Source organism: Nothoprocta perdicaria, unplaced genomic scaffold, assembly GCF_003342845.1.
Source record: "Nothoprocta perdicaria isolate Ctin4 unplaced genomic scaffold, notPer1 scaffold_97, whole genome shotgun sequence".
NCBI classification, from domain to species: domain Eukaryota; kingdom Metazoa; phylum Chordata; class Aves; order Tinamiformes; family Tinamidae; genus Nothoprocta; species Nothoprocta perdicaria.
In genome coordinates this window covers 1,441,291-1,465,040 of record NW_020456276.1, presented here as the reverse complement: position 1 = coordinate 1,465,040, position 23,750 = coordinate 1,441,291, and the positions used below count along the sequence as shown (strand labels likewise).

The 23,750-nt window shown below is 53.0% G+C and overlaps 1 protein-coding gene across 15 annotated transcripts in view; it reads left to right on the top strand.

Annotated features, from left to right (window-relative positions):
- The first annotated feature begins 6,161 nt into the window (after positions 1-6,161).
- The window catches only part of NFASC (neurofascin), a 42,982-nt gene continuing 25,393 nt past the window's right edge, over positions 6,162-23,750 (top strand). For 8 of the 15 annotated variants that reach the window (XM_026053178.1, XM_026053177.1, XM_026053176.1 and 5 more), the window contains exons 1-19: positions 6,162-6,270; positions 6,807-6,824; positions 7,589-7,694; positions 7,911-8,107; positions 8,435-8,557; positions 8,731-8,901; positions 11,827-11,877; positions 15,845-15,956; positions 16,473-16,657; positions 16,853-16,984; positions 17,631-17,774; positions 18,354-18,465; positions 18,564-18,730; positions 19,081-19,228; positions 19,907-20,031; positions 20,692-20,727; positions 21,635-21,736; positions 21,836-22,033; positions 23,052-23,122. In XM_026053178.1, coding sequence (XP_025908963.1) covers positions 6,177-6,270; positions 6,807-6,824; positions 7,589-7,694; positions 7,911-8,107; positions 8,435-8,557; positions 8,731-8,901; positions 11,827-11,877; positions 15,845-15,956; positions 16,473-16,657; positions 16,853-16,984; positions 17,631-17,774; positions 18,354-18,465; positions 18,564-18,730; positions 19,081-19,228; positions 19,907-20,031; positions 20,692-20,727; positions 21,635-21,736; positions 21,836-22,033; positions 23,052-23,122 — 2,292 coding nt within the window. In that variant the 5' untranslated portion in view covers positions 6,162-6,176. The remainder of the gene's footprint in view (positions 6,271-6,806; positions 6,825-7,588; positions 7,695-7,910; positions 8,108-8,434; positions 8,558-8,730; positions 8,902-11,826; positions 11,878-15,844; positions 15,957-16,472; positions 16,658-16,852; positions 16,985-17,630; positions 17,775-18,353; positions 18,466-18,563; positions 18,731-19,080; positions 19,229-19,906; positions 20,032-20,691; positions 20,728-21,634; positions 21,737-21,835; positions 22,034-23,051; positions 23,123-23,750) is intronic. The other 7 variants (XM_026053185.1, XM_026053184.1, XM_026053182.1 and 4 more) reach the window with 2 other exon arrangements.

Below are 23,750 nucleotides of genomic sequence, written 5' to 3'. Positions count from 1 at the left end.
GGGCAAATAGGATCTGCAGACTAGTGGAAAATTGCTTTTAGTAGTACAACAAAAATTGGAAAACTTGCAGTTTCTGTATTGCTCTTTTTCTTTCAGGGTCATCCAACTTGACATGTTTCTCCGCATGAATTTTGGCTGGGAAATTCTTTTAAGCAGATCCACTTTTAAAAATCAAATTAGCACGAGGTTTTCCCTTGGATCTAGTTCTGCTCCCAAAAGCCTACTGCAAAACACAAGCCTGTGTAGTTCTTTCAACGCCGGAATAATCTTCCTTGGCAAAACTTCTGCAGAATTTGCATTAGAAAAAGGGCTAAGAAATGTCAGCCCTCTTGTCGGGGCAAAAGACATTTGCAGTTTTCCATAGCAAATGTTTTCATAGCTGGAAAGCTGCAGGAAATAGTAGCTGGAAGCCAGTGTGGAGTCTGCTCTGTGTCTGTAGATTGTCTTCTGTCCTGGGGGAAGTCAAGGAAGGAGCTTGGGAATGGGCTTTGGAAAGGCTTGGGAATAGCTGTGCCCTGAGCCTGGCTCTTGTTTGGGTGGCTGACCCGGTCCTTCCCGAACCCTGGCTTTTGCGGGAAGAAATCCCTATGGAAGCGCGGGGATGGTGCCCAGCTGGGTGCCTCCCCCGTGGATCCTGCCAAGAAGGTCCCGAGTGCCACCAAATGTGACCGTTTCTCTGCTCCTTCAGCATGGCCAGGGGGAAGCCAGAAACGGAGAGTTTTACTGCAAAACCTCAGCCAGGGTTCGGTACAAACTTGGCTCGAGGACATTGCAGATCCAGCCGCGAGCTCCAGCCCTTTCTTGTCGCCCCTTGTTTCTTCTCACCTACACTCTGCAGTTGCTTTGATACCTTTTCCTCTGCCTTTTGCAGCGCGCTCTGCGTTTTAACCAACGCAGCAGTTCGTGGCTCGGCTGCACGAACCCGAGAGGAGGCAGGAGCCGGAGAAACGGCCGAATTTCAGAACCGCGCTTTCTTTTCCTCCTCGGTTTGGTCTGGGAGCGGGACCCCCACCAGCCTCCAGTCCATGGGAGCTTGGAAGGAGTTGGGAGCCCAGCGCCGGTCCGGGTCTGCGGCAGCCCCCGCGGTGACCGCTGCCCTTGCACAGATGGTTGGCACCAACCCGCTTAGCCCTGCAGCTGTTTTCTGGGCTTATTTCCCGCCTTGGATCCTTATCTGTCATTCAGAGGCGGCTCTGCGCCGGCCTCTCCCTTCTCCCCGTGCAAACCCACGATTTTTGCTCCTGCTTTGGCGGGCAGCAGAGCCGTCCACGCGCGGTGTCACCGCTGACGCCAATGACAGCAGATCCGCGGAGCAGCTTGGAAGCAGCTCCGGAACAAAGGTTGCAGGAGGAGCTCGGCCTCCCTCCGCCTGCAAACTCGCTATTTTAACACCAATATTAAGCGTCGGCCTCGTCTTTCAACATGCAGCCCTTTAGTTAATTTTTCCCTTAACACCTAGAGCGAGTTTTGTGCATCCTGCACTCAGTCCTGAAGGTTAAAAGCTGCTTTTGTGCCTGTTGTGTCGTGCTGAAGCCAAATGCTTCTACCAATTAACTGATTGCTGGTTTGGAGGGGGGCTCCAAAGGCAGATGGAGCTGGCAGTCTTAATGACCGCGGCGCGAAGGCTGTGAATTTTCTAATGAGCCTCTTCGCACAACATGCCAAGAAATTTGTCAGTGCGACCTCTCCGGCATTGCTGAGAAATACCAGGAAAGGGAGTTTCCCTGCAGCAAGGGCTGCTTTAAAGGAGTGTAAAAATCCATGCGGGATTTCAGAGCACCCCCTCGTGCCGGGACACGCAGCCGGGGATGCGCGGTGGGATACGGTCCCCGAGCGCCGCGGTGTCTGGTGATGCCGCTCGTGCCACCTATGAGTGTAAGGGGATAGCGGTGACAGCTGGCGGGCCGGGGCGCCTGTAAGTACCGCCCGCTCGCCGGGTGACGGCCGGGGTGTCACCGTCCCGCTGGGGGCACCTGTTGCACGGGTCCGGTGGCAGATCCCGCAGAGGGGACAGGGGCTGCGCGCAGGGCAGCGATGCGCAGGAGCCGGCGGGGACATGGAGCTGTGTCCCCAGGCCTTGCTTGATGCTCACGTGCAAACCTTTGCACCTAAGCTTTATTTTCAACCCTAAGCTTTATTTTCAAAGCAAAAGCATAAAGGAAGTATTTACTGCAGAACAGTGTGGCCCAAAGCCCTGTGCTGGGGTCTGTAACCTGCCCGCATGGCAGCCCGGATGGGGACGCGACTTGTCGGGCTGTGGTGGCAGCTCCGGAGCTCGTTAGCCCCGGGATCCCCGCTGCAGATCGCGCCCGTTTTGCCTCATTTGCCTTTTCCCCCTGGGCTGCAGGAAAGCCCTCGTTGCGGCGTCACGGCGCGGGGAGCTGTGACAACCCGCATCACGTCACGGGCGAGGACCCGGCTCCCGGAGCCCTCGGAGCAGGAGCGACTTCCCCCTCCCGCCAACCTCTTCAAACGCATCCCTTTGGTCTGGGTTTTAAAGCTCCCACATCCCGTTGGGGCGTCGCGGAGAATTGGCTGCTTGTGCGGCGGGAAAAGGCAGTGGATGGAGCGGATCCCGTGGAGGAGCCTGATGAGAACCCAGGCTCCGGGAAGCCGCCGGGATGTGCTGGTTTCCGCAAGAGGAAATGAGAGCGTTGGCTGTTGCTCCCTGCGCATCCATCATCCTGCGGTTTTCCAGAGGGCTGATGCTATCTGAGGTGTCCCCAGTCTCTGCTCCGGGTCCGGGGGGAGCTGGGAAGGAAGCGGAATTTCGGGAGTTTCTCTGTGACGCGCGGAGCAGGCGCTGGAACTGCTGGCAGAGCGCAGGATGGAGGCGACACTCAGGCCATGCGGGAAACCGGGGCCGTGCGGGACTCGCTCCAAAGCCACGCAGGGATTGAGGTGAACAGGGAAACAGGGCAGGCGGGAGCTGCTTGCAGGTAACGTGGCCGCTGCTTGCAGGTGCAATCAAACCCTTTTCTACGGATGCCTTTGCCCGCGTCGCGTTCGGCCCCGGCTGCCTCCCCGTGCCCGCCCTGAAAGCGCCGCTTGTTGGCAGGACGGCGGCGGGGAGAGGAGCGGGACGCGGCGCCCGCGCCGGCGGCTGCCACCGACAGCCGCTGCGCAACAATCGCCCGGGCTGTCCCCAGCGCCGGCGGGACAAAGGGTGTCTCAGGCCCGCACCGAGCGGGGAGCTGCTGCCCTGCGTCCCGGTGCTTCTTTGGGATGAAGGCACTCCCGGGAAAACGCTCCCGGCCCTTTGCTCCGCTGCCCGTGCGTTGGTGGGATGCAACACCTGCTTGGGAGGGAGCTGGAAGCAGCCGCATGGGGGTTGATCCGTGCACGTTTGCTACGGTGGGGAAAGGCTTTGGAAAACGGGGCAAAGCGGGGCTTGCCCCCCGAAATGGGTCTTTTCTCTCTGTCATGGAATTGCATGGATACGTTCCTCCTAGATCCATGTGTTTGGTTGTTTGCAAGCCAAAGGGATCTCTCGCAGCAGAAACGCTGCTCTGGGCTCTTCAATCACTTTTAATTGAGTGAAGCCCATAAAACGCTGCTGCCGGAGCCTTCTCGGGAAGCCGAGCGGCTGGAGTTCCTCTGGCAACCATAAATAAGGATAAATGCCTAATTGCTGGCAAAAGGGGCCTGCTGCATCTAATGAGCTGATTGAGAATAATTCTTTGCTGTGGGATGGTTTAATTTTGTTTGTCTCCAAGTGAGGATTCCTCCTGCTCCGTCGCCCCTGTGCCCGGCCTGCCGAGAGGGCTGGGGCTCATCGCCCTGTTGTGGGATTTGGGCTTTAGGGAAGCAGTTGGTCCCGGGTGTTGTTGGGGAAGGTCTGGTTCCATTGGTGAAATGAGTTCCTGCCCTTCTCAGCGCTGCGGGTGCAGCCAAGGAGAGCATGGAGACACCCACGATCCCTGAGATCCCCCTTTTCCAAACCCTGGGAAAAGGCAGCAGTGTTGAGCAATGGGACTGGGACATTCGGATGGCGTGAGGATGTCCCTTTAGCTCGTTGCATTCCCAGGATAAGGGGGGATCTTTGTTTCCTTCCTGCTTATTGCCCTTGGCAGCCCCATGCGCTCGTGCCCTTGAGCAGCCCGGAGCCAAGCGGCGACGCAGGTGACTGGAGCAAAGGCTTTTTCCCAATAAAATCCCCGGATCTGCTGCCATAAGAGCCAGGGAAGGACCTGCCTGAATGCTAAAAGTTGCATTTTCCCCCTGCACAGCAGATTTCCAGCAGCCTCCAGACAAAGTGTTTGCAACAGGCGCTCTCTTTTCCGACGCCTGTCCATGAGGAGAACCGGAGGAGACGCAGCCGCAGCCCTGGGTGCCGCTGGCCTTTGCCCTGTGCTTTCCCTGTGCATTCAGCTCGGCGGCACGGCCGTGTCCTTGCAGCACGACGTGTCCCCGGCACAGCGTGTCCCCGGCACAGCGTGTCCCCAGAGTCACCCACGCGGGGCAGGCCCAGCCGCCCACGCCGGCCCCGCTGTTCTGCCCTTCTCCCGGTGCAAAAAGCCCTCCCTTTCCTTCATTGCATTATTATTACTGGTTTTCAGTCATTCATGCTCCCTCAGGTTTATTGCTCGGTCTTTCCGCCTGCAAATCCCCCCTGGTGCTACCCCGTGCAGCTCTTCCCACACTAGACACACCGTAACTCCGGCTGTATGGCACAGTCGGCACGGGAAACACCAGTGTAATTCCCACACATCGTGTGCGGAGCAGCCCCAGCCCTGGATCGCAGGATATATTTTCCCCTCTCAGGCTCCTGCAGAGCTGCCTAGCATTTTGTGTGCTGTATATTAGTGTTCAGGCTCGGTTCTGTCTGCGTTAACATGAATGCAGAATCACCCACACATGCCCGTATGTCCAAACCGCCTCCCCAGCATCTGTGCCAGGAGCCCGCTCCTTAGCAGCAAGGCCATTTCCCTCCCTCTAAGCAGTGCCCAGCCCAAAGAAAAACAGCGGATTCTTCACTTTTCAACTACAAAGTGGCATTTGGATTCAGGCATAGGTGGTTTTTTACACCTTCCTGCCCATATGAAGTGGAGAAAGAGGTTTATAAAGTATTTTGTGGCAGTGAGGTGCAGTACCAGTATGCAAGAGTAGTAAAAGCACAAGAAATTCAGCCTTGCTAAGTATCCGGCTGCAGTATTGATCGGTCGAGCTCATGATTCCCGTTTTTTCCTGCTACCGGGAAGGTACAAAGCCAGCCGAGCCATTACTCATTTTAAGCCACGACTGGGAGAATGAAGAGCTCGAAGTAATGAAGGCTGCAGATCACAGCGACATCTTCCCCTGGACAGAAAGCTGGAGAAGCAATTGGAAAAGCTTTGTCCGGGTGACCAGGTCACCGAGGACAGTGCAAGCCCTGGATGGGGCTTCAATTACTGGCCAGTAATACTCTCTGCTGCAACTGCTTTTATTGCACCGGCTGGATGGGAAAATGAGTGAGCAAAAAAGAGTGGAGCCCCTGAAACCTCAAGGAATCTGGTGCAACTGGGGTGCCAAAGGGCAGAAAAGCAGATCCAGAGCTTGGCTGCAGTGGATAATTTTTGTTTTGCAAGGACAGGATCTCCCGGCTCCCCAAACAGCCTCTGCTCCCATCTGCTCCTCCCGCTGGAGCTGAAGCCGGAGCAGCAGCGAGGAAGCAGCCTGGGGATTTTCCACTCTTTTGCTGTCCTGGCGTGATGTTCATTCCTAGCTGGGAGAGCTGTCTGCACGTCCAGTGCCCGGGATTTATTGCTCCGTTGCAGACAGTGGTAGCCCAGCTGTGATGCAATCCCGGCACACTGGCTAAGGGGGTCGTGGTTGCATGTATGGGATCATTTATCTTCCTCTCCCATTATCTTTTAAGCTCCGTTTAGTTGATGGCTTTATTAAAAGCCAAATAAAAAGCCTGGGTATGCAAAGGCGAATCCTGCCCATCCCGGGGGGTTTGGATGGGAACCCGGCTCACGCACCTGGAGGAGCCCAAGGAAGCGACGCCCCCTTCTCCTCCATCCAGAAGCACCCCGGGAAGCTGGAATCCCACAAAGGGAAGACGAGAGGAGGCAGAGGAGCCAACGCTGCTGCCCGCTGTTGTGTTTGCCTTGCAGGTGAGGATCCGAGGAGCGGCTCTGCGTGCGGGGCCGGCACCGAGGGCCCGAGGCCGGCGCGCGGTCCCGGCCTCCACCATGGTCCCGCCGAGCGCCCGGCTCGCCCGCGCCGCGCTCGCCCTCGCCCTGTGCCTGCAGCACCTCGCCAGCGCCATCGAGGTGCCCCTCGACTGTAAGTGCTGCTCGTCTCCTCCAGAAACGCCCCTGCAAACAGCGCGGGAGGAGAGACCCCCCCGAGCCCAGCCCTCCTCGTCTCCCGTGGGGTTTTGTCCAGAAAACCACTTAAATCACTCCCTGGTTTAGGCAAACTGCCTCAAAAGCTTAGCAAGGGCTTGAAACCCGCGCCACATTGGCCTGGGGGACACAAGGCTCTGCCAGATGTTGATGCGAGCGGAGCATCCCGGCGCTCCAGGGCTGCTCCAGGGCTGCTGGAGGCTGGTGTTGCCCTCTTGAAGGCCCATGAGCCAGGAGGCACCAACCTCCCTGCTGCCCTCGTGCTGCCCAAGCCCTTTGGACGTAGAAGCTCCTTCAGCCCTGGGTCTGTCACTGCCAAGTGCCTGCGTGCTGACGTGCTGCTGTTTGCAGACCCTGCAATAACTACGTAACGCTTCTGTTCGCTTGCCTAGTGTTTACGTATATTGGTTTGCTTCTCGGTTAACCCTTTTTCTCTTCTTCTTCTTTGTTATGCTTGCACTTTGGAAATAACAGCCAATATTCAGAGTGAATGTAAGTCCCACCCTTATCTTCTCCGTGCATGCGACAGTCCCTCTGTGCCTCCAGAGCAGAGCAGGAGGAGCGGGGCCGGGCGAGGCTCTTGCTTGGCCCTGGGGGTACGGGGCCACATTTCACCCTCTGGGACACGTCTTGGGTTAGGAAGGACGAGCATCATCCCTCCTTGCCCACATAGGGCTTGCAAGGCTCCCACAGCAAGCGCTGGTAGCCACGGAGCAGCGTTTGCTCTGGAGGCTTGGGCTGCACCTCAGGGGAGAACAGACCCCGGCTTGGTAGAAACCCGTGTGCCAAGGCTGGGCTGGTGGCTAAAGGCCACTGCTGTGCCCGTTCTGGGGGCCCTGCGACCTCCTCCTTGCTCTTGCTTAGTGCCTGCAAACTCCTTGCAGCAGCTCTGTGCCATGGCTCTTCCTTGGAGGGACACGGCTGGAGCACCTGGAGCTCGGAGTTAAATGGCACGTTGGTAGCAGGGAGAAACAACCGAGAGCTTTCCTAATGGCACCAAGATACCGAGCGAGAATCCAGGTTGCTCAGCCCTGAAAGGGAGACTGAGCAATGCCGGTGCTTTGAGAGATGAAATAGTGCCCAGCCTGCCAATGCTCGCGGTTCCTTCCTCAGGTCTGAAAGGGTTTTGCTCCACAAACTGCCTTTCCAGCCTGGGGAGCAAGCCAAGAGCCCGGCGGGCCTTGCTGTAGGACAGGCGAGAGGTTTCTTCCTCCCTGCATCACCCTCCTCCCCTCTTGCCCCCGCTTGCCTTGCAGTGCCACAGCCGCCCACCATCACCAAGCAGTCGGTGAAGGACTACATTGTGGACCCCCGGGACAACATCTTCATCGACTGTGAAGCTAAAGGCAACCCCCTTCCCACGTAAGTGCCTCTAAAGCTCTTGTTCTACCAAAACCGTGCTGTTTATTAGAGCCTATAAAGGAGAAGGGCTTGCTCGAGGGGAGCTCTGCCTTGTCCTTGGGCCCAGCTTGTTGTGGGTCTAAGTTGGCCTTGCATCCACTGAAGTTGGTGGAAGTTTTTACACCGTTTTACACCATTTTACACCATTTTACACCAAGTGTGTCTCGCTGCGTGCAGGTTTTCATGGACACGGAACGGGAAGTTCTTCAATGTGGCCAAAGACCCCAAAGTCTCCATGCGGCGGCGGTCAGGAACGTTGGTCATCGACTTCCACAGCGGTGGCCGGCCGGAGGACTACGAGGGCGAGTACCAGTGCTTTGCACGCAACGATTTTGGGACGGCGCTCTCCAGCAAAATCCACCTCCAGGTTTCTAGTGAGTAGTGAGAGAACAAGCCTGGGGAACTGCTACTCTAAGGGTTGCAGTGGATATTTGTATCGTGCAAGGTTTTGTAGGAGAGGCATGGAGATGATGCCCAAACATCTCAGCATCATGCCCTTGGTGCTCAAACATCTCAGCCTGCTTCATCGGTTACCTGTGTCAGCGAATCTTGCTCATGTAGAAATAAGGTTTGCATGAAGATCCCATTGAAACCAGGCCAGGTCCAGTGGGAAGAAGGAAGGGAAGGGATTTGGCGAGTGAATCTCTCCTCAAACCAGCCCTTCACCAGACTGCTTGCTGTGGCTTTGCTCCTCTTCTCAGAGTCTCCCTTGTGGCCCAAGGAGAAGGTGGATGTGATAGAGGTGGATGAAGGTGCTCCACTTAGCCTGCAGTGCAACCCTCCGCCCGGCCTGCCTTCTCCGGTCATCTTCTGGATGAGCAGCTGTAAGTTGGACAAATGCCCCTTCCCAACTGGAACCCTCACTGGGGAGCACCTCTCTTGACCACACTCCTTATTTAAAATAATTATTATCTTTAGAGGTTGCCCATAGAAGCATCCAGGAGCGTTAGCGTTTCCTCTGGCACCTCTAACTTTGGCCTCCTCTTCTCCTGTGCAGCCATGGAGCCAATCCACCAAGACAAGCGCGTCTCCCAAGGCCAGAACGGCGACTTGTACTTCTCCAACGTCTTGCTGCAAGATGCCCAGACGGACTACAGCTGTAACGCACGCTTCCACTTCACCCACACCATCCAGCAGAAAAACCCGTACACCCTCAAGGTGAAAACCAGTAAGTGTCACGAGGATCCCCCAAGATGGGTCTTCTGCCTGCTCTTGGCGTGACTCCTCTTTCAGGCCACCCTGTACCAGCCCTCAACAACCCCAACTGTACCAGGGTCAACAGGGCTTCTTGCATTTTGTTTAAGGCGCTATAAGACCTTGTTTGCATGCGGAAGGGCAGTCCTTGGATGTTAATGCGGGAGTGAGAGGCAGCTGATTTCCTTGCAGTGTCCCTGAGCTTTGCCAGCTCTGCAGCTTTGCAGGCGGCCGGGCTGCAAAGGCAGCTCTGTGCACGTGTCGGGTCTGTGTGGGGGGCAGTTCCCCCCGTTTTTAGGGAAACGTGTAGTATCAAGCGATGTGTTCCTAGCTGTAAATGTGGGAAATAGACGTGTTTTTCTCAGGTTTATGGAAAATCCGGATTTGGAGTTTCGCTTTGCTGGCTGAGTGCATAGGTGGGTGTTTTAATCAGCGGAGGGCATCCAAACATTTGGGCTCGCTCCTCTTGGATGCCGCTGCCATTGGCATCGGCATGGCAGCCAGCAGCGGGCGCAGCTCTGCCCCGCTCCAACCGCAGCTCCTCTCTCACAGCAGCGCTGGACTTGGCTGTGACGGGGGTAGCAGCCTTGCACCGCTGCCAGGGTGCAGGAATGGGCCCGAGCAGGACCCAGCTTTGTGGCTAGTGAGTTGCCTTGCACAGTTGCCCATGGCCTGGGGGGCTGCCGTTTAGCTCCTTGGCTCAGGAATGTGGTGACAGGAGGGCTTGGCTGTTTGTGGCCTGAACACGGGCAGCGTGTTCAGGTTGGCTGCTGATCTTAGTCTTAGCCTAGTGAAGATCGCTCTCTGGGACAGGAGGAGCGCACGTCTGTTTTGCTGTATGAAGGGACGCTCCATGAGCAGGGCCAGGCACCCCAAGTTTCTCCTCCAGAAAAGAGGCTCCTCTAAAGAAGGCGGCTTTCTGATGCTACCAAGGCTTGTGCCAGTTGCTTGGTGGCAACGTTGGCACAGGGACACGAGCCGAGCACTGCAGGAGGCAACGCAGGTGCTCCAGAAGAGGCTTTCTTGTTATATGTGTGCACAGCACCCGGTACAGTCTCAGCTGAGACCGACAGCACACAGCCCACATGGGCCATGTCATCACTTGGGGCCACATGAAGAACATCTCCAGGTCCTGCTGAGGTCTTTCTTGTAGCTGAGAGAGGAAGGCTCTTGTGCAGGGAGGTGCTTTGGGGAGCAGGTGGTTGTGCACAGTAGAGCTGGAGCCGAATCCCAGAGTTAGGGGCTTAACCCGCTCTTGCAGCAGCTTAAAACAGAATTAACTCTATTAAAGCATCCTCAGAGCAGTGACCTGAAGCTGACGTGAGAGGTGACTCGGCCTCTAATATTTTACAGTTTTATTGTAACACCTTCCCCTCTATGCAATGCATGAGTGGAGAGTCAGCAGTTCAAACACTATAAAGAGCCCCTTTGCTAATGGAGAGGAATATCTGTAGCTCCTCACTCCAAATTTTCCTTGCCCATTTACAGAGCTGGCCAAATAATGGCAAGGTTTATCTGTACCTGAAGGGCCGAGTCCTAAATTAGCGTGAGCTGGAGAAACTCTGGCAAACAAAGACCTGTGTTTAATGTCTGACATATGAATCAAGCTCCAGGAAAACCAAAATAGGTGGAAAAAAAAAAAATGGGAACTCCCAGGGCTCCGTGCATCTGGGCTCTTTGCAAGGCTCATTACAGCTGCTGTCCTTTGGCTTCCAATTATCCTGGAGCCGCTCTTAAGTTTTCCTTTGGAAATGTCTGATGAGTTGTGAGATGCAAACGCCTCCCACGCGCTCCCCGGAGGCCTTTACAAGCCGAGGCTCTGAGGCTCTAATTTCTTGTCTGTTTTGATAAAATGCTCTTTATCGGCGTGGCGTTCAAAGGGGACGCGTTTGCATTCGCCTCAAGCTGCTCGGCGATCTCGGCCTTTAGCAATGGATGTTCAGAAAAGCCAGGTTCACCCTCCTGCTGAAAAATCATTGCATTTGACTGTCATGGCCTTGTATGCAAGAGCAGAAAAGGGAAAAATGGGTATTTTTACACAGATAAAACCTGTGTCTTTATTTATGGCGAGTTTCTCTAGTTCACCCTACTTCATGCAGCTCTTGGGCTTCACCTGGGCTCTTTCCCCTTCTCTATAAAGACCCTGTGTGAGCTGATGACTGAAGGTTCAGGTCAACCCCGTATTGTAACCAGCCCAACCTGTTCCTTTTTTGCTCTAAAACCTCTGGCTTGGTCAATGATGCTCTGACAAGTAAAGGTGTTGGCTGGCAGTGGCTGTGGCTAAATGAGAGCAGTACGTTATCAAAGAGCTGGCATTTTGCATGCAACATAATCTACTTAATTACCTTGTGGTTAAAAAGGATTTTCCAGTTGATTATGCTTTTAAAGCCTAATAATTATTATTATTTTTATTTGTTCACCTTCATCACGCCTCTCTGCCATGCCTTTCTGCATGATTATGCTGTTGCTTGGCTGCATCCAATGTATGGTTTTTGCTGGCAAAAAGTAGTGGAAATATGTTTGCCTCATAGTTAAGAAACTGAGAGATAAAACATCTAACCCAAAGACACAGAGGCCAAAAGAAAAACCCTTCAAGAAAATGTCCATGATACAATTACCTGATATTTTTCATATATTTATTTGTTTATCCCTCTTAGAGCTGGAAAGCAGTCTTATTTTTCCTCCGTTATCGCTGTCTTCTGTTGCTGTGTGTCCTTTTGGGCAGTTGTGCTTCTGAACCGCTCATGTTGCCCGTCCGCCCTTGCTCTCCCCCTTTGGGAAATTGCTTTGGTTTTGATTTCGTTGGTTTTGGTGCCGTTTTGTTTTCCTCCCCGTCCCCCCGTGCTCCTCCCCTGCTTTGGGCGCTCTCGGGATGCTCACGGTCTTTTGTTTATTGCAGAGAAACCCCATAATGAAACGTCCTTTCGAAATCACACTGACATGTACAGTGGTGAGTCAACGCTGACTTCTGGAGAACTTCACCTCCTAACCCCGTTTTACCTAACGCGACTCACCCCGCGCTAACCCAGCCGCTCGCCCGGGGCGCCCGGCGAGGGCTCAACACGTGGGCAGCATCTCCTGTATCTGTTGCATGTGTGTGCTCTTTTTGGCTTTGTCACTTATGGTTTGTCATTTACGGTTTGAGCTTCACAAAAGCTGTATGAGCAACTTCACCCAAAAGGCACAAGAGCCCCTAAACGCAGGAGCAAAAGAGCCCTAGAAGTTTGAACCTCTTAAAATGATTGGGATTGAAGCCAATGAACTGGAGATAGAGAGCTCAGCTGCAGGGGGAATCGGATTAGTAGGGTGTGAACCAAGTGGATAGGTCCGTAGGGATGGAGGGAGGTCAGCTTGCTCCCCACAGGAGACCTGGGATGGAGATTTAAAGATAACCAAAGTTTCTCATTTCTCTGTGTTCAGAAAGAGCATCTTTTGTGTTTTGAGCTAAGCGCGGGCGTTGCCTAGGAGGAGGAAAGGAGAGGTTGGTTTTCTCGGGAGCTCAGTGCCTTGTTTCTGCGTGGGGTGAGGGTCTTCACGGAGGGAGCTGGCAGGGACCAGCCTCCCACAGCATTGCCCCCTTCCCTAGGGACAAGGGACGAACGCATCAGCAGTGACACCAAGTCCCTTCGCCTGATGGTGACAAGGGGAAGGATTTGCTCTCTCCCTCTCTGGGGATGGGGGGCACAGGGTGACCCGGAGCCATCCGGCGCCGCGCAGTGGGATCCCGCTCCGAGTGCTCCTCGGAGCAGCCCGTGTCGCGTCCCCTCCGGTTTCCTGCCCGGAGCAGGAGGTTTGTTCGTGTCCCCGCGCAACACTGGGCCCGTTTCCCTCTTCCGTAGAGACCTTTGGAGACAAAAAAAGCACTTTTGTCAGCTAATAAAAGAGTCTGGAGCGCTCGCCAAGGAGGCTAGGACAGGTGAGGGCATTGGGATTCATGGAGCAGCTCCCCTCCCTGGCGGGCAGCCCGTGTCCCTGTTCCTTGCCTAGGAAATAGGGTCACTGGCACCTCCCCAGTGGTCAGGAGGCAGCTGGAGCCTGCAGGGACCGGGCTCACGTGGAGCCGGCGCCGCAGGGTGACAGGAGCCCTGCTTTGTTCAGCAAGAAGCGCTGGCCGCCCCGGTGCAGTGCCCGCCGCATTGACATCTCCCAAAGGGAAGGCAACGGGGAACAGCCCCTCGGCGGGCACCGAGCGAGGAGCGCGCGGGGAGGAGCTGGCGCTCTGCTTGGCAATCCCAAGAGACCCAAAGAGAAGGATCTGCAGGGGGAGGAGGCTCGAGGAAGCCACGGTGCTGGGAGAGGGGCCGAGTCTGCAAATGCTTGTGCGGCTGCTTTGCAATGGGACCATGAGCCCCATTGCAAATGGGTGAGCTTTGCAGTGGGACCATAAGCCTCATTGCAAATGGGCGAGCTTTGCAATGGGACCACGAGCACAGTGAGCTTTGCAATGGGACCATGAACACAGTGAGCTTTGCAGTGGGCCCACGAGCACAGTGAGCTTTGCAATGGGACCACGAGCACAGTGAGCTTTGCAATGGGACCACGAGCACATGGGGGAGCACCTTCCTTGGGGATGGCAGGGGCTGAGCACAGGGGTGGCCTGGGGGTGATGTCCCTGCTCGTGGACGTGCAAGGTCTGCAGCACCAGGGAGCAAACCCTGTGCTGGGAAGCGTGCTGCTCCTCCTGGCCGGGAGCAAAGGCGCTTGCATTGCAAGCCAGGCCCGGCTGCGGCTCCGTTCACAAGTCTGCGGTGCTCCAGGCTGGCCAGGGACTCGCTCCGGAGTGTCCCAAGGTGCCTTTGTATCCCACGGGATGTGTTTGTATGGGGAAAAGTGACGTGGCAGGTCACTCTCCCATCAGGCTGAGCTGACCTTGTCCGCAGTCCCATAGGTTCCTGCTCGGTTCTGCTCAGGGATCTGCAGGACTAGCCACCTTCTGCTTGCCCAACACGGCCTGGGCAAAAGCCCGTCAATGAGCTGTGCAAAACAGAGCCACAAACCAGGGACTTCTAATAACCCAGGCACCGGCGAACTTTTTCTCAATAACCATGCATTTCTGCCCAAAACGCTGCAATCGGCTGCACGGCCGGCAGCGGCTGCAGCCTACGGGTCATCTTCCTTAGGCAGCAGGAAGGGAAGCCAAGCGGCCGGAGGTTTCTTACTTGTTTAAAATGGGAATGGAAGGCGTCTTTTATCCCTGTTTTCTTGGCAAAGCCATAGGGTGGCGGGGAGCGGGGCCGTTTGCTTGGGAAGGTCGCGGCTGGGTCTGGGATCTCCTGTTCCCACTGAGCGAGCCCAGGGCTGTCGAGGCGGAGGCAACAGAAGCAAATACGGGAAGCAAAGCCTCTTTTTCAGCAGAGATAAATAGCTACGGGATTTATTCTTCCAGCACTGCTCCATCCAAATGGATCAGCGAAACATTGCAGCTCTGGGTGCTGCAAATTTGGAGCTGGGATGTTGCATCTGTCTGAGACTTCTTCCAGCTCTCCCAGTTTTAAATAGCCAAATACTTATTAATAGGTCTACACCAAGGCCCAAGCTTAGCAGCTATGCAGCGCTGTTGTGAGGTCTGTTGGATGAGTGGGTAGAAAACTAATTTATCTTCCTTATTTTTAATTTTCATCCTTAAAATACGGCGGGTAAAACTTGGCTTGCACTGCTGCTTCAAGCTGCACCCCAAGCTCCTGAGCAGGAGGTGCAGCCGAGGAAGGGACCCCTGCCCGCTCAAACACCAAATCACTGCCTAACAAAAGCCAACGTTTGCTTGTAAAACAGCTTCTAATCACGAGAGAGGAGCAAACGGGGGGAGTGTTGGCAGCTGTGGTGAACCCAACGTCACTTAATTCCAGCTGCTGTAACCCATTAATCAAATAACCACCTAACGCTGGGCGCGGGGGCTTGTATCTGCGCTCCTGCCCTTGGGGCTGTCCTTTAAATCCCTCTTCATTTCTCTTCTTTTGAGGGGCTGCTCATGATTCAGATCTTGGTGGGCTCCAGCTGGAACCTCTCTCCCGTCTTTCTAGCCGTTTCTTTCCAGCCCTTGCCACACTGTCGGGTGCTGCTCGTGCCCAGCTTGGTCTCGGACGAGGGCTTGGAAGAGGTCTCGGGCTCCCAACACAGTCTCTCCCCATTGATCCCTTCATTCATCAACAGCCCGGGCTGTCCTGTTCCCTCTCCTAATCCCATCACCTCCGTCATTGCTGCTGCTGCTGCTTCCCAGCCCATCCCATCCTGTGCTCCCTGATGTATCCGGGCATCCCCAGGAGCCCCTCGCTCTGTGTCCTCGTAGGCAGTTGTCCTGTGTCCCCCCGTCAAAACCTCCCGTCCCATCGTGGTGGCTCTCGCTGTGTTTCTCCGGTCCCGCTCCGTTTCCCAAGGCTGCTGCCCATCGGCTCCGGCTTTGCGGCACGGGAGGAAGAGCAGACGGCCCCGTGGTCCCCTTGGTGGCAAGGCGGCTCTCTTGTCACCTTAACGCTCCTTGTGCCTGTTCTCTCTGTAATATCCGTCCTTCGTTACGTGTCTTGTCCATCAGTATTTCCAAGTCTAACGCGATTCCGTCTCTTTTCTGCCCAGACTTTTCCATGCTTGGCTGGAGACACGGCCCCAGTCCGGAGCTGCCACGCGCCGTCCCCAGCTCAGCTCCCTTTTGTGTTTCTCTCTTCTCTGTCATGTTTTGTATTTCCCACCAAATCCTCTCCCTTCCCAGGTTTTCACTTTAAAACTGTACTTTGTGCCCCGCTCTGCTTCCCAAGGCCCTTTCTCCTTGGATTCTCTCTCCCGCTCCAGCCTCAAGCTCATGCAGGACCTGGGAGCTTCCCCCAAAGCCATGGATGTTCCCGGCCCCGGAGCAACCTCCCTGCTGCCCGGAGAGGTCAAAAGCTCCAAAACATTTTGTTGTTTTTCTTCCCTGCCGATTGCAGCCCGCGGGGTTTCGGAAACGACGCCCAGCTTCATGTACCCGTACGGGACGTCGAGCAGCCAGATGGTGCTCCGAGGGGTGGACCTGCTGCTGGAGTGCATCGCCTCGGGCGTGTAGGTACCGCAGCGCAGCCCTGCCTGTTCTTTTGACGGCTGCTCGTTATTCTCCCGTAACTTAATTCCAGGGCGAGAGCCAAGAGCTTGCGTGCAAACAGGAAAGCTGAGGTTTGCAGCAGGCTTCTGAGGAGCAAGGGTTTTCTCTCGCTGGCAAAATCCGGGGGTAATTCCACAGTGATTCGTCCTCGGAGGCGCTTGCAAATTGCCCCTCGCGGCACTGAGTGGGCGGTGGGTGGTGGCACCCGTGGGCTGTGGGCTGCAGAGGTGCCCTGGGCAGGGGACAGAGCTGGGCGCAGCGCTGCTGCGGGTCGTAGCTCTGCACTGAGCGCAAGGCATGAGACCAAACCCTCAGCTGCTCGGCTAGAGATGTTCAGGGTCCTGGAGCGGGGCCGGGGTGGCAGGAAAGGCATCCCAGCTCTTTCATCAGTCCTTCTCTGTGGGCCTGAGCAGATGCTGTTCTCTTAGGAACGTTTCTCCTCTTGCAAGGATATTTATTTCCGCCCCTCTCCCCAGACCAGCACCCGACATCATGTGGTACAAGAAGGGAGGGGAGCTCCCAGCGGGCAAAACCAAGCTGGAGAACTTCAACAAGGCCCTTCGCATCTCCAACGTCTCCGAGGAAGACTCCGGCGAGTACTTCTGCTTGGCGTCCAACAAGATGGGCAGTATCCGGCACACCATCTCCGTGAGGGTGAAGGGTACGTCCCCCTGCCCTGCTCCCTCTGAGACAGCAAGGAAAAGGAGAACGTTGCTCTTCCCGCACCCAGCTACTTTGCTGGCACCTGAGGGTGGCAGGGAAAGCAGTTCCACACAAGGAAACGCTCTCTCCCGCCTCTGTCAGCATTGGGAATGTGATGCTGCCTTTATAATCGGTATGTATGTTTATTTTAAAGCTGCTCCGTATTGGCTGGATGAGCCACAGAACCTGATTTTGGCCCCTGGAGAGGACGGCAGGCTGGTGTGTCGAGCCAATGGGAACCCCAAGCCTATGATACAGTGGCTGGTGAATGGTGAGCCCATAGAAGGTGAGTGAGGACACCTGGCCAGCCCCAAGCACCAACACTGAGGAGAAACAGGCTGAAAGCAAAGGGAGCACAATCACTGCCAACACAACTTCTTTCTCCGACGCCTTGCAAGCAAATGTTTAAAGATGGCCATATTTGTGGGAAAGGTGTGATCTTCTTCATGGCAAAGTGGCCGTGGCTGCAGTGTATAATGTGACAGTGTCTGAATGTGACAGGCAGGGCTGTTGTGGGGTGCCGGGCACCCCGCTGCTGTGTGCGTGTATGCTGTGTCCTGCAGCACCTAAACCACTTGCTTGAGATGAGGCCAGATGAAGCGTTTCTTTGCAGTTAGGGCAGCTCGTGGTGCTTGTTTTAAGTAGGCTGAGGAGGAAAGATATCACCGAAAATTTCTTGACGGTGAGGGTGACAGCACTGGAACAGGCTGCCCAGAGAGGTTGTGGAGTCTCCTTCTCTGGAGATCTTCCAAACTCGCTTGGACGCAGCCTGTGCCACATGCTCTAGGTGACCCTGCGTGTGCAGGGGGGTTGGACTGGATGATCTCTAGAGGTCTCTTCCAACCTTAAGGATTCTATGATTCTATAAAGTTAGAACCCTGGAAATTCTCATTTCCTACTAAAGAGTCTTCTCTGTCTGCTGTGTTTTCAAGCTTCTCCCCCCAACCCGAGCCGCGAAGTGGCTGGAGACACCATAGTGTTTCGAGACACCCAGATCGGCAGCAGTGCCGTGTACCAGTGCAACGCGTCCAACGAGCACGGCTACCTTCTCGCCAACGCCTTTGTCAGTGTCCTGGGTAAGCACCTACCACAACCACCAGCCCTGGACACATGGATAGAGAAGGAGCCTTCTCAAAGGCCAGCCCAGAAGTGATGTAAGAAGCTAGGAAGCTCTCAGTGCACGAGATGCTCTTGGCTGCAAAATAGTGCCTCCTCTTACACCTAGGGAAGACAAACACCTCGCCTATACTCCATTTTTCCTTGTGAGCTTTCCCAATTTGCCTTCCTGGTTGTTGTTGGCTATTCTGAGACCCGTGTGCACAGCCATGTGGGCTGTGCGTTGGGTTTTGACTCACAAGGTCATTGTCCTGCAAAGTCTGCGACAAACCCTCTGCTACAGCAGACTTAAAGGTCACACACGCAAAGCCCAGCAAGGGTCAGCACATAGAGTTGATGCTAAGATGTAGGTTATTTCAAGTGCTGAGGCTAGAAAGGGAAGAAGAGATAAAAAAGGATGGAGAAGCTATACGAAGTCCTGATGAGGTGAATAAAGACCAGGGATAGGAAAGAAAAAGGGAGGGTGGATGAAAAGACTGGTATCATTCTAGGTCCTGGTTTGGTTTATATTTCAATGACTGCAATTCCTGCTGTTGCAGATGTGCCCCCACGGATATTAGCACCTCGCAATCAGCTGATCAAAGTCATTCAGTACAACAGGACCCGTCTCGACTGCCCCTTCTTTGGCTCCCCGATCCCCACGCTTAGATGGTAAGAGCAGCAGCACTTTGGTGCAGCGCAGAGCGGGCAGGACGGTGCAGTTTCCTGCTGTTTCTTCCCTTACAAATAGTGCTTTGTATTGTTGTGAGGTTTAAGAACGGCCAGGGGAACACTCTCGATGGAGGAAACTACAAGGCGCACGAAAACGGGAGCCTGGAGATGAACATGGCTCGGAAGGAGGACCAGGGCATCTACACCTGCGTTGCCACCAACATCCTGGGTAAAGCAGAGGCCCAGGTTCGCTTGGAGGTCAAAGGTAGGATCCTAAGGTCTTTAGATCAAAGGGCTCTCGCCTGGTTTGAAAGTAACAGCATGAAAAATCACCTGTGCTAAGGTAGGGTTAATTGTGCGCATTCGTTCTATCCAAGGGATAGAATGAATCCTTTGATCACTATCAACTCTGAAGCTTGGAATATGGAAGATGTCAGTATGAACCAAAAGCTTGCTAAGCAGACAAACCTACCTGCAAACTTCTGTATCAGAGAAAAGGCACTATGGGGAACGGGACAAGTTCTCTCATTTCATGCTTGCTTGTCTCGTCCAAGTCCTTGGCTGTGAGCCCCAGCACAGCCGCTGTCAATAACCGCCTTCCTTTGGACTACACAGATCCCACGAGGATTGTGAGAGGACCAGAAGATCAAGTGGTGAAGAGGGGCTCCATGCCTCGCCTGCACTGCCGCGTGAAGCATGACCCTACGTTGAAGCTCACGGTCACCTGGCTCAAAGATGATGCTCCGCTTTATATTGGAAACAGGTACATGCATAACGTGTTCCTACGTCTCCTAAGCTCCTACTGCTTCTTGTTGCCCTCCGTTGAACATTTCAGGAGTTACCAGGGGTAATTTCGATAAATTATAATTTATTATTATTTAGATAAATTAGAGTTCCTATGTAGGCAACATCTGTTCTTGCTACTTGTAATGTTAGCTTCTTTGAACAGAGCATGACTAGCAGTTTCCTAGCAGTAAATGGAGACTTTCTGCTCAGGTTTTATTTGCAAATATTTTAGCATATCTTGATAAAATACACGGGTTAATAACAAACTACTTCAAAATTAATCTGCTGTCAGCAGCACAGTTGTAATTTCCTTTCCATGGTGTCACTCTCCTCTCATGAAATGAGATTTGATCATGGGACACAAATGAGTCCAAAGTCAGACTGTGTTTCTACAAGTGTGATTATTTTCAGCTAGATACCAGAGCAGGTTCTCCAATTCCTTCGGAAATTAAGTTTCCAAGAATAACTCAATACATCTTTGGCTGATAAAATCTTCAGACTAGAAACATATTCTGTTTGAGGTGTTCTTTTTGGGCTGTGTTTTATCAGAAAACAGTTAGACTCAAATCCCTCTGTCTAACGCTGTTATGCAAAGCTATGCATATGTAATATATATATATGTATAGGTAATATATATGTTTTTTTGCCCTTTAAGGATGAAGAAAGAAGATGATGGGCTGACAATATATGGCGTGGCTGAAAGGGACCAAGGCGACTACACCTGCGTAGCTAGTACTGAGCTGGACAAGGATTCTGCTAAAGCTTACCTGACTGTTCTAGGTGACTGTGCTAGGCCCAGTTTGCTGACACAAAGCCAAGCGCTTTGTTTTTAATGCACCCAACTATCTTTAGCACCAAGGTTGGATTGGGAAAGGGTGATTTGTGATCGCAGAATTGGCCTCTAAAGCAGGGGTGGTCGGCGAGATGATGGCACACCAATCGTCCAGTTTCTGCAGGGCTCAGCAAGCCGTTCTGCCTAAGGCCAAATTCCCTCAAATGCTGGGGTTGAATTTGAGCCTAAGGAAATCTGCACTTGAAATAAAAAACAAGTATTTGATAAGCTAAAGGTATCCCATTCACAAAAATGCCCCATTCTGCCAGTGATGTTGGCTTAGACCCCCAAGGCCCCGCCAAAGCAGAACTGCAGTATGAATCCTTCATCCCAAATAATTTGACTGGACTTGATTTCCTTCCCTTCCCTTCCTTTTCTCTTAATGGCTAATTAACTCGATAGCAGGCTGGTGTCTCCCCTCTACAGTGTATAAGAAATGTGAAGAAAGGTGCATAGAGAAGGGTGGGGGGTCTGATCCCCAAGAATAATCAGTTCCTTCTGAAATCTGTAACTGTGCGGGTAGGTTTTATACTTCCCAAGTGCTTCTTTGGCCATCCAAGCTTGATGACTTAACTAACACCATTAACAGCCAATGTCTTACCTTGCAGCAATCCCTGCTAACCGTTTGAGAGACTTACCGAAAGGTAATCCGCACTAATTCATTTGGTTTCTTTTGTAAATCGATTTTGTTTTGCCTTGCCAACAACGCCAGCAGCAAATGTAGGTGTAGCAGCTGGAAAAGCTGGGAGCTGATGCTTCCAAATCCTGTGCGCGTTGTCCTTGAAAGCCTCTCCAGATGGCCATGGGTAGAAGGGTCCTGTGACACGTTGCTTTGTGTGCCACAGGTCTGACTCTTGAGTGCGAGAATCACCTTCCCCATGCTTGGAAATGGTGAGCTTGATGGTAGGGAGAAACAAATACTGAATCTTTTCATCCTCACCTGGAAAGAAGGGGTTACGGCTACTGCTGTTGCCTGAGCTGGCTTTGTGACAGCACATAGTTTATGACAAATAAAGAAACCAGAGTTGTGCCCAGAGCATTTTTAACCAAGTATATATCTTTATTTAGGTTTCCTGTCCTTACGGTTCTATCTTTTTGCGTTTATTTCTTGAACAGTTACTTGTAGGGTTTTTTTTTTTTAAAGATCATCTATTCTCCTGCTGAGCCACTGTCATGATTCAGCCGAATCGGATAACATCAGTGTGTACTGACAGCAGGAAGGGATCCAAGGCACAGTTAGTCTGTGAATGTATTTGGATTTAAAAAGTGCCAGGGACCAAGAGCTGAAGGAGACTGCCAGTCGATGGCATGGGTGAAGAACTACAGAGCAAATGTCTTGGGCGAGACCATGTAGGCCAACTATAGACCAAATGTCTTGGGCAAGACCATGTAGACCAACTACAAACCATGTTGGCCAAGACCATGTAGGTCAACTAAAGACCATGTAGGCCAAGAGTGCCAGGGTTTTGGCAACCCTTGAGAAGGGATGGGGAGTGGAACCCCCACATCCCATCACAAGCTCAACCTAATCTCTTGTCACTTGGCCACCAGAACGACCCGACCGGCCCCGTGACTTGGAGCTGACGGATCTGGCCGAAAGGAGCGTGCGGTTGACGTGGATACCTGGCGATGACAACAACAGCCCCATCACAGGTCAGCCTGTCCCCCTGGCCGTATTCTTGCCTGATTTCTTCTGGCAGGTGGAGGGAACACTTTCCTCGCGGGTCTCCCCTTTTGCATCCTGTCTCCCAGACTACATCGTTCAGTTTGAGGAGGACCGGTACCAACCTGGCACCTGGCATAACCACTCCAGCTACCCCGGGAGCGTGAACTCGGCTGTCCTGAGCCTCTCTCCTTACGTCAACTACCAGTTTCGGGTGATTGCTGTGAACGACGTGGGCAGCAGCCTGCCCAGCATGCCCTCGGAACGGTACCAGACCAACGGCGCCCGTGAGTATGGTTGGCCTTGATCTTAAAGGTCTTCTCCAACCCTAATGGTTCTATGAGCACCTTCCACCAGCTCCCGCTGGCCATGGCTTTGCGTTTAGCAGCTGGCCACCAACCTCGCTGGTCTCCCTGTAGCACCGAGCTCTTCACTCACAGCGTACGATTACAACCCCTATAACAAGGGCAGATTTGCACGGGTGAGGGAATGAGCTGGTCCACGCGGTCATAGGCTGTGATTGATGTTCTGCAGAGCAGCAAAATGGGAGATTTATGCTAAGGTCGTTCCAGTGGAACGTGTTAAAAGAAAGCTCAATGCTGCTGCTGGCTAAGCTTTCTAAAGACCATCTCTCAGCCTTTCTGACTACAGGAAGCTCAGACGTCGCTCAGAAAATTACAACCTCAATGTGAAGTGACCATAAGCAAAACACATTTTGTCCTAAAAATTACTAATTCATTGTCCACTGCTAGAACTGGCCAGAAGCCCAGATCAGTGTAGGATTAAAGAGCACTTTAGTCCCACAAGCAAGACTCAGGTCTTCAATCTGTGTGTCCAGTGCCTCATACCCTGTGGAATACTTGGGAAAAGTGGTATGAGGAGCTTAAGGGAAGCTTTGCAGTTTGGTTGCATTTCTTAGCTTAATCATTTTAAACACATTTGTTTAATATCTACTGGCATCTAGTGTTGGTTTTTGCTACTCTTCCTACCTCAGCTTTCCTAAGTGTAAGACTTGGCTTCTAGGTTTGGTTCACAATGAATGTCTTTTAAAGATTTAGGACAACATTTTGAAAAAAAAAAAAAAAAAAAAGAGGTTCCTAAATAAATGGCCTCATTTTCAAAAGTGCTGAGAATCTCATGTTCCATTAACCTGAATGGGAATTGAAAACTTCTGGAAAAATCAGACCATTAACTATTATCTGGGTGATATTTTTGGCTTGCACAGTGAATGCTTTTTAACCACTCAAATGGTCGTTTATCAGCATTAGAAACTACCTCTCCCCTGTCTTCCTGTATGAATTTCAGGCCCTGAAATTAACCCAACGGGAGTCCAAGGAGCAGGGACCCAACGGAACAACATGGAGATAACGTGGACGGTGAGTGGTTTTTGATGCTTGATGGCACCCAGCATCTCACCATCACCGTTAGAGATGCTGAGATGTAGAGAACTGAGCTTCTCTAACACGTGTGATGTACCACATAGAATACCTTAAATCTTAAAGATTATAAAGAGAATAGAAAGCATCTAAGAGAGTTGTCACTTTTAGTGCCTACAAGAAGGCTGTGACAAAAACAATTTTGTGCCAATGGAAGCCAAAGAGAAGATGCTAAATGACTGATATGGGTTAAGGAGGATGTTCACAGAGGCTGATTCCTTAAGAAGATGATAAAATAGTTACATAGGAGCTCTTGCTTTTTTATATAATGGATCAGCAGATGTCATCCAGAAATAAGCCAAAGGCTGTAGGGAGAAGAGAAATGGCAGTGGGAGTCTGGACTTGAATGCGAGGGAAGGGGGCTATGGGGCTTGGTTCTGCCCTTGGTCTGGAGGGCAAGGAATAGGTTTGTCTCACTCTGGGAACAAAAATATTGACCTCCTTTGTCATCCGCTGATGGAGCACGAAATAAAAACCAGATGCTGAACCGAACTTCTCAGAACCCTGCATCAAAGCACATTTGCTCTTTCCTCCCTCTCACCGTCTTCTTTTTTTGTTTTGATCTGTG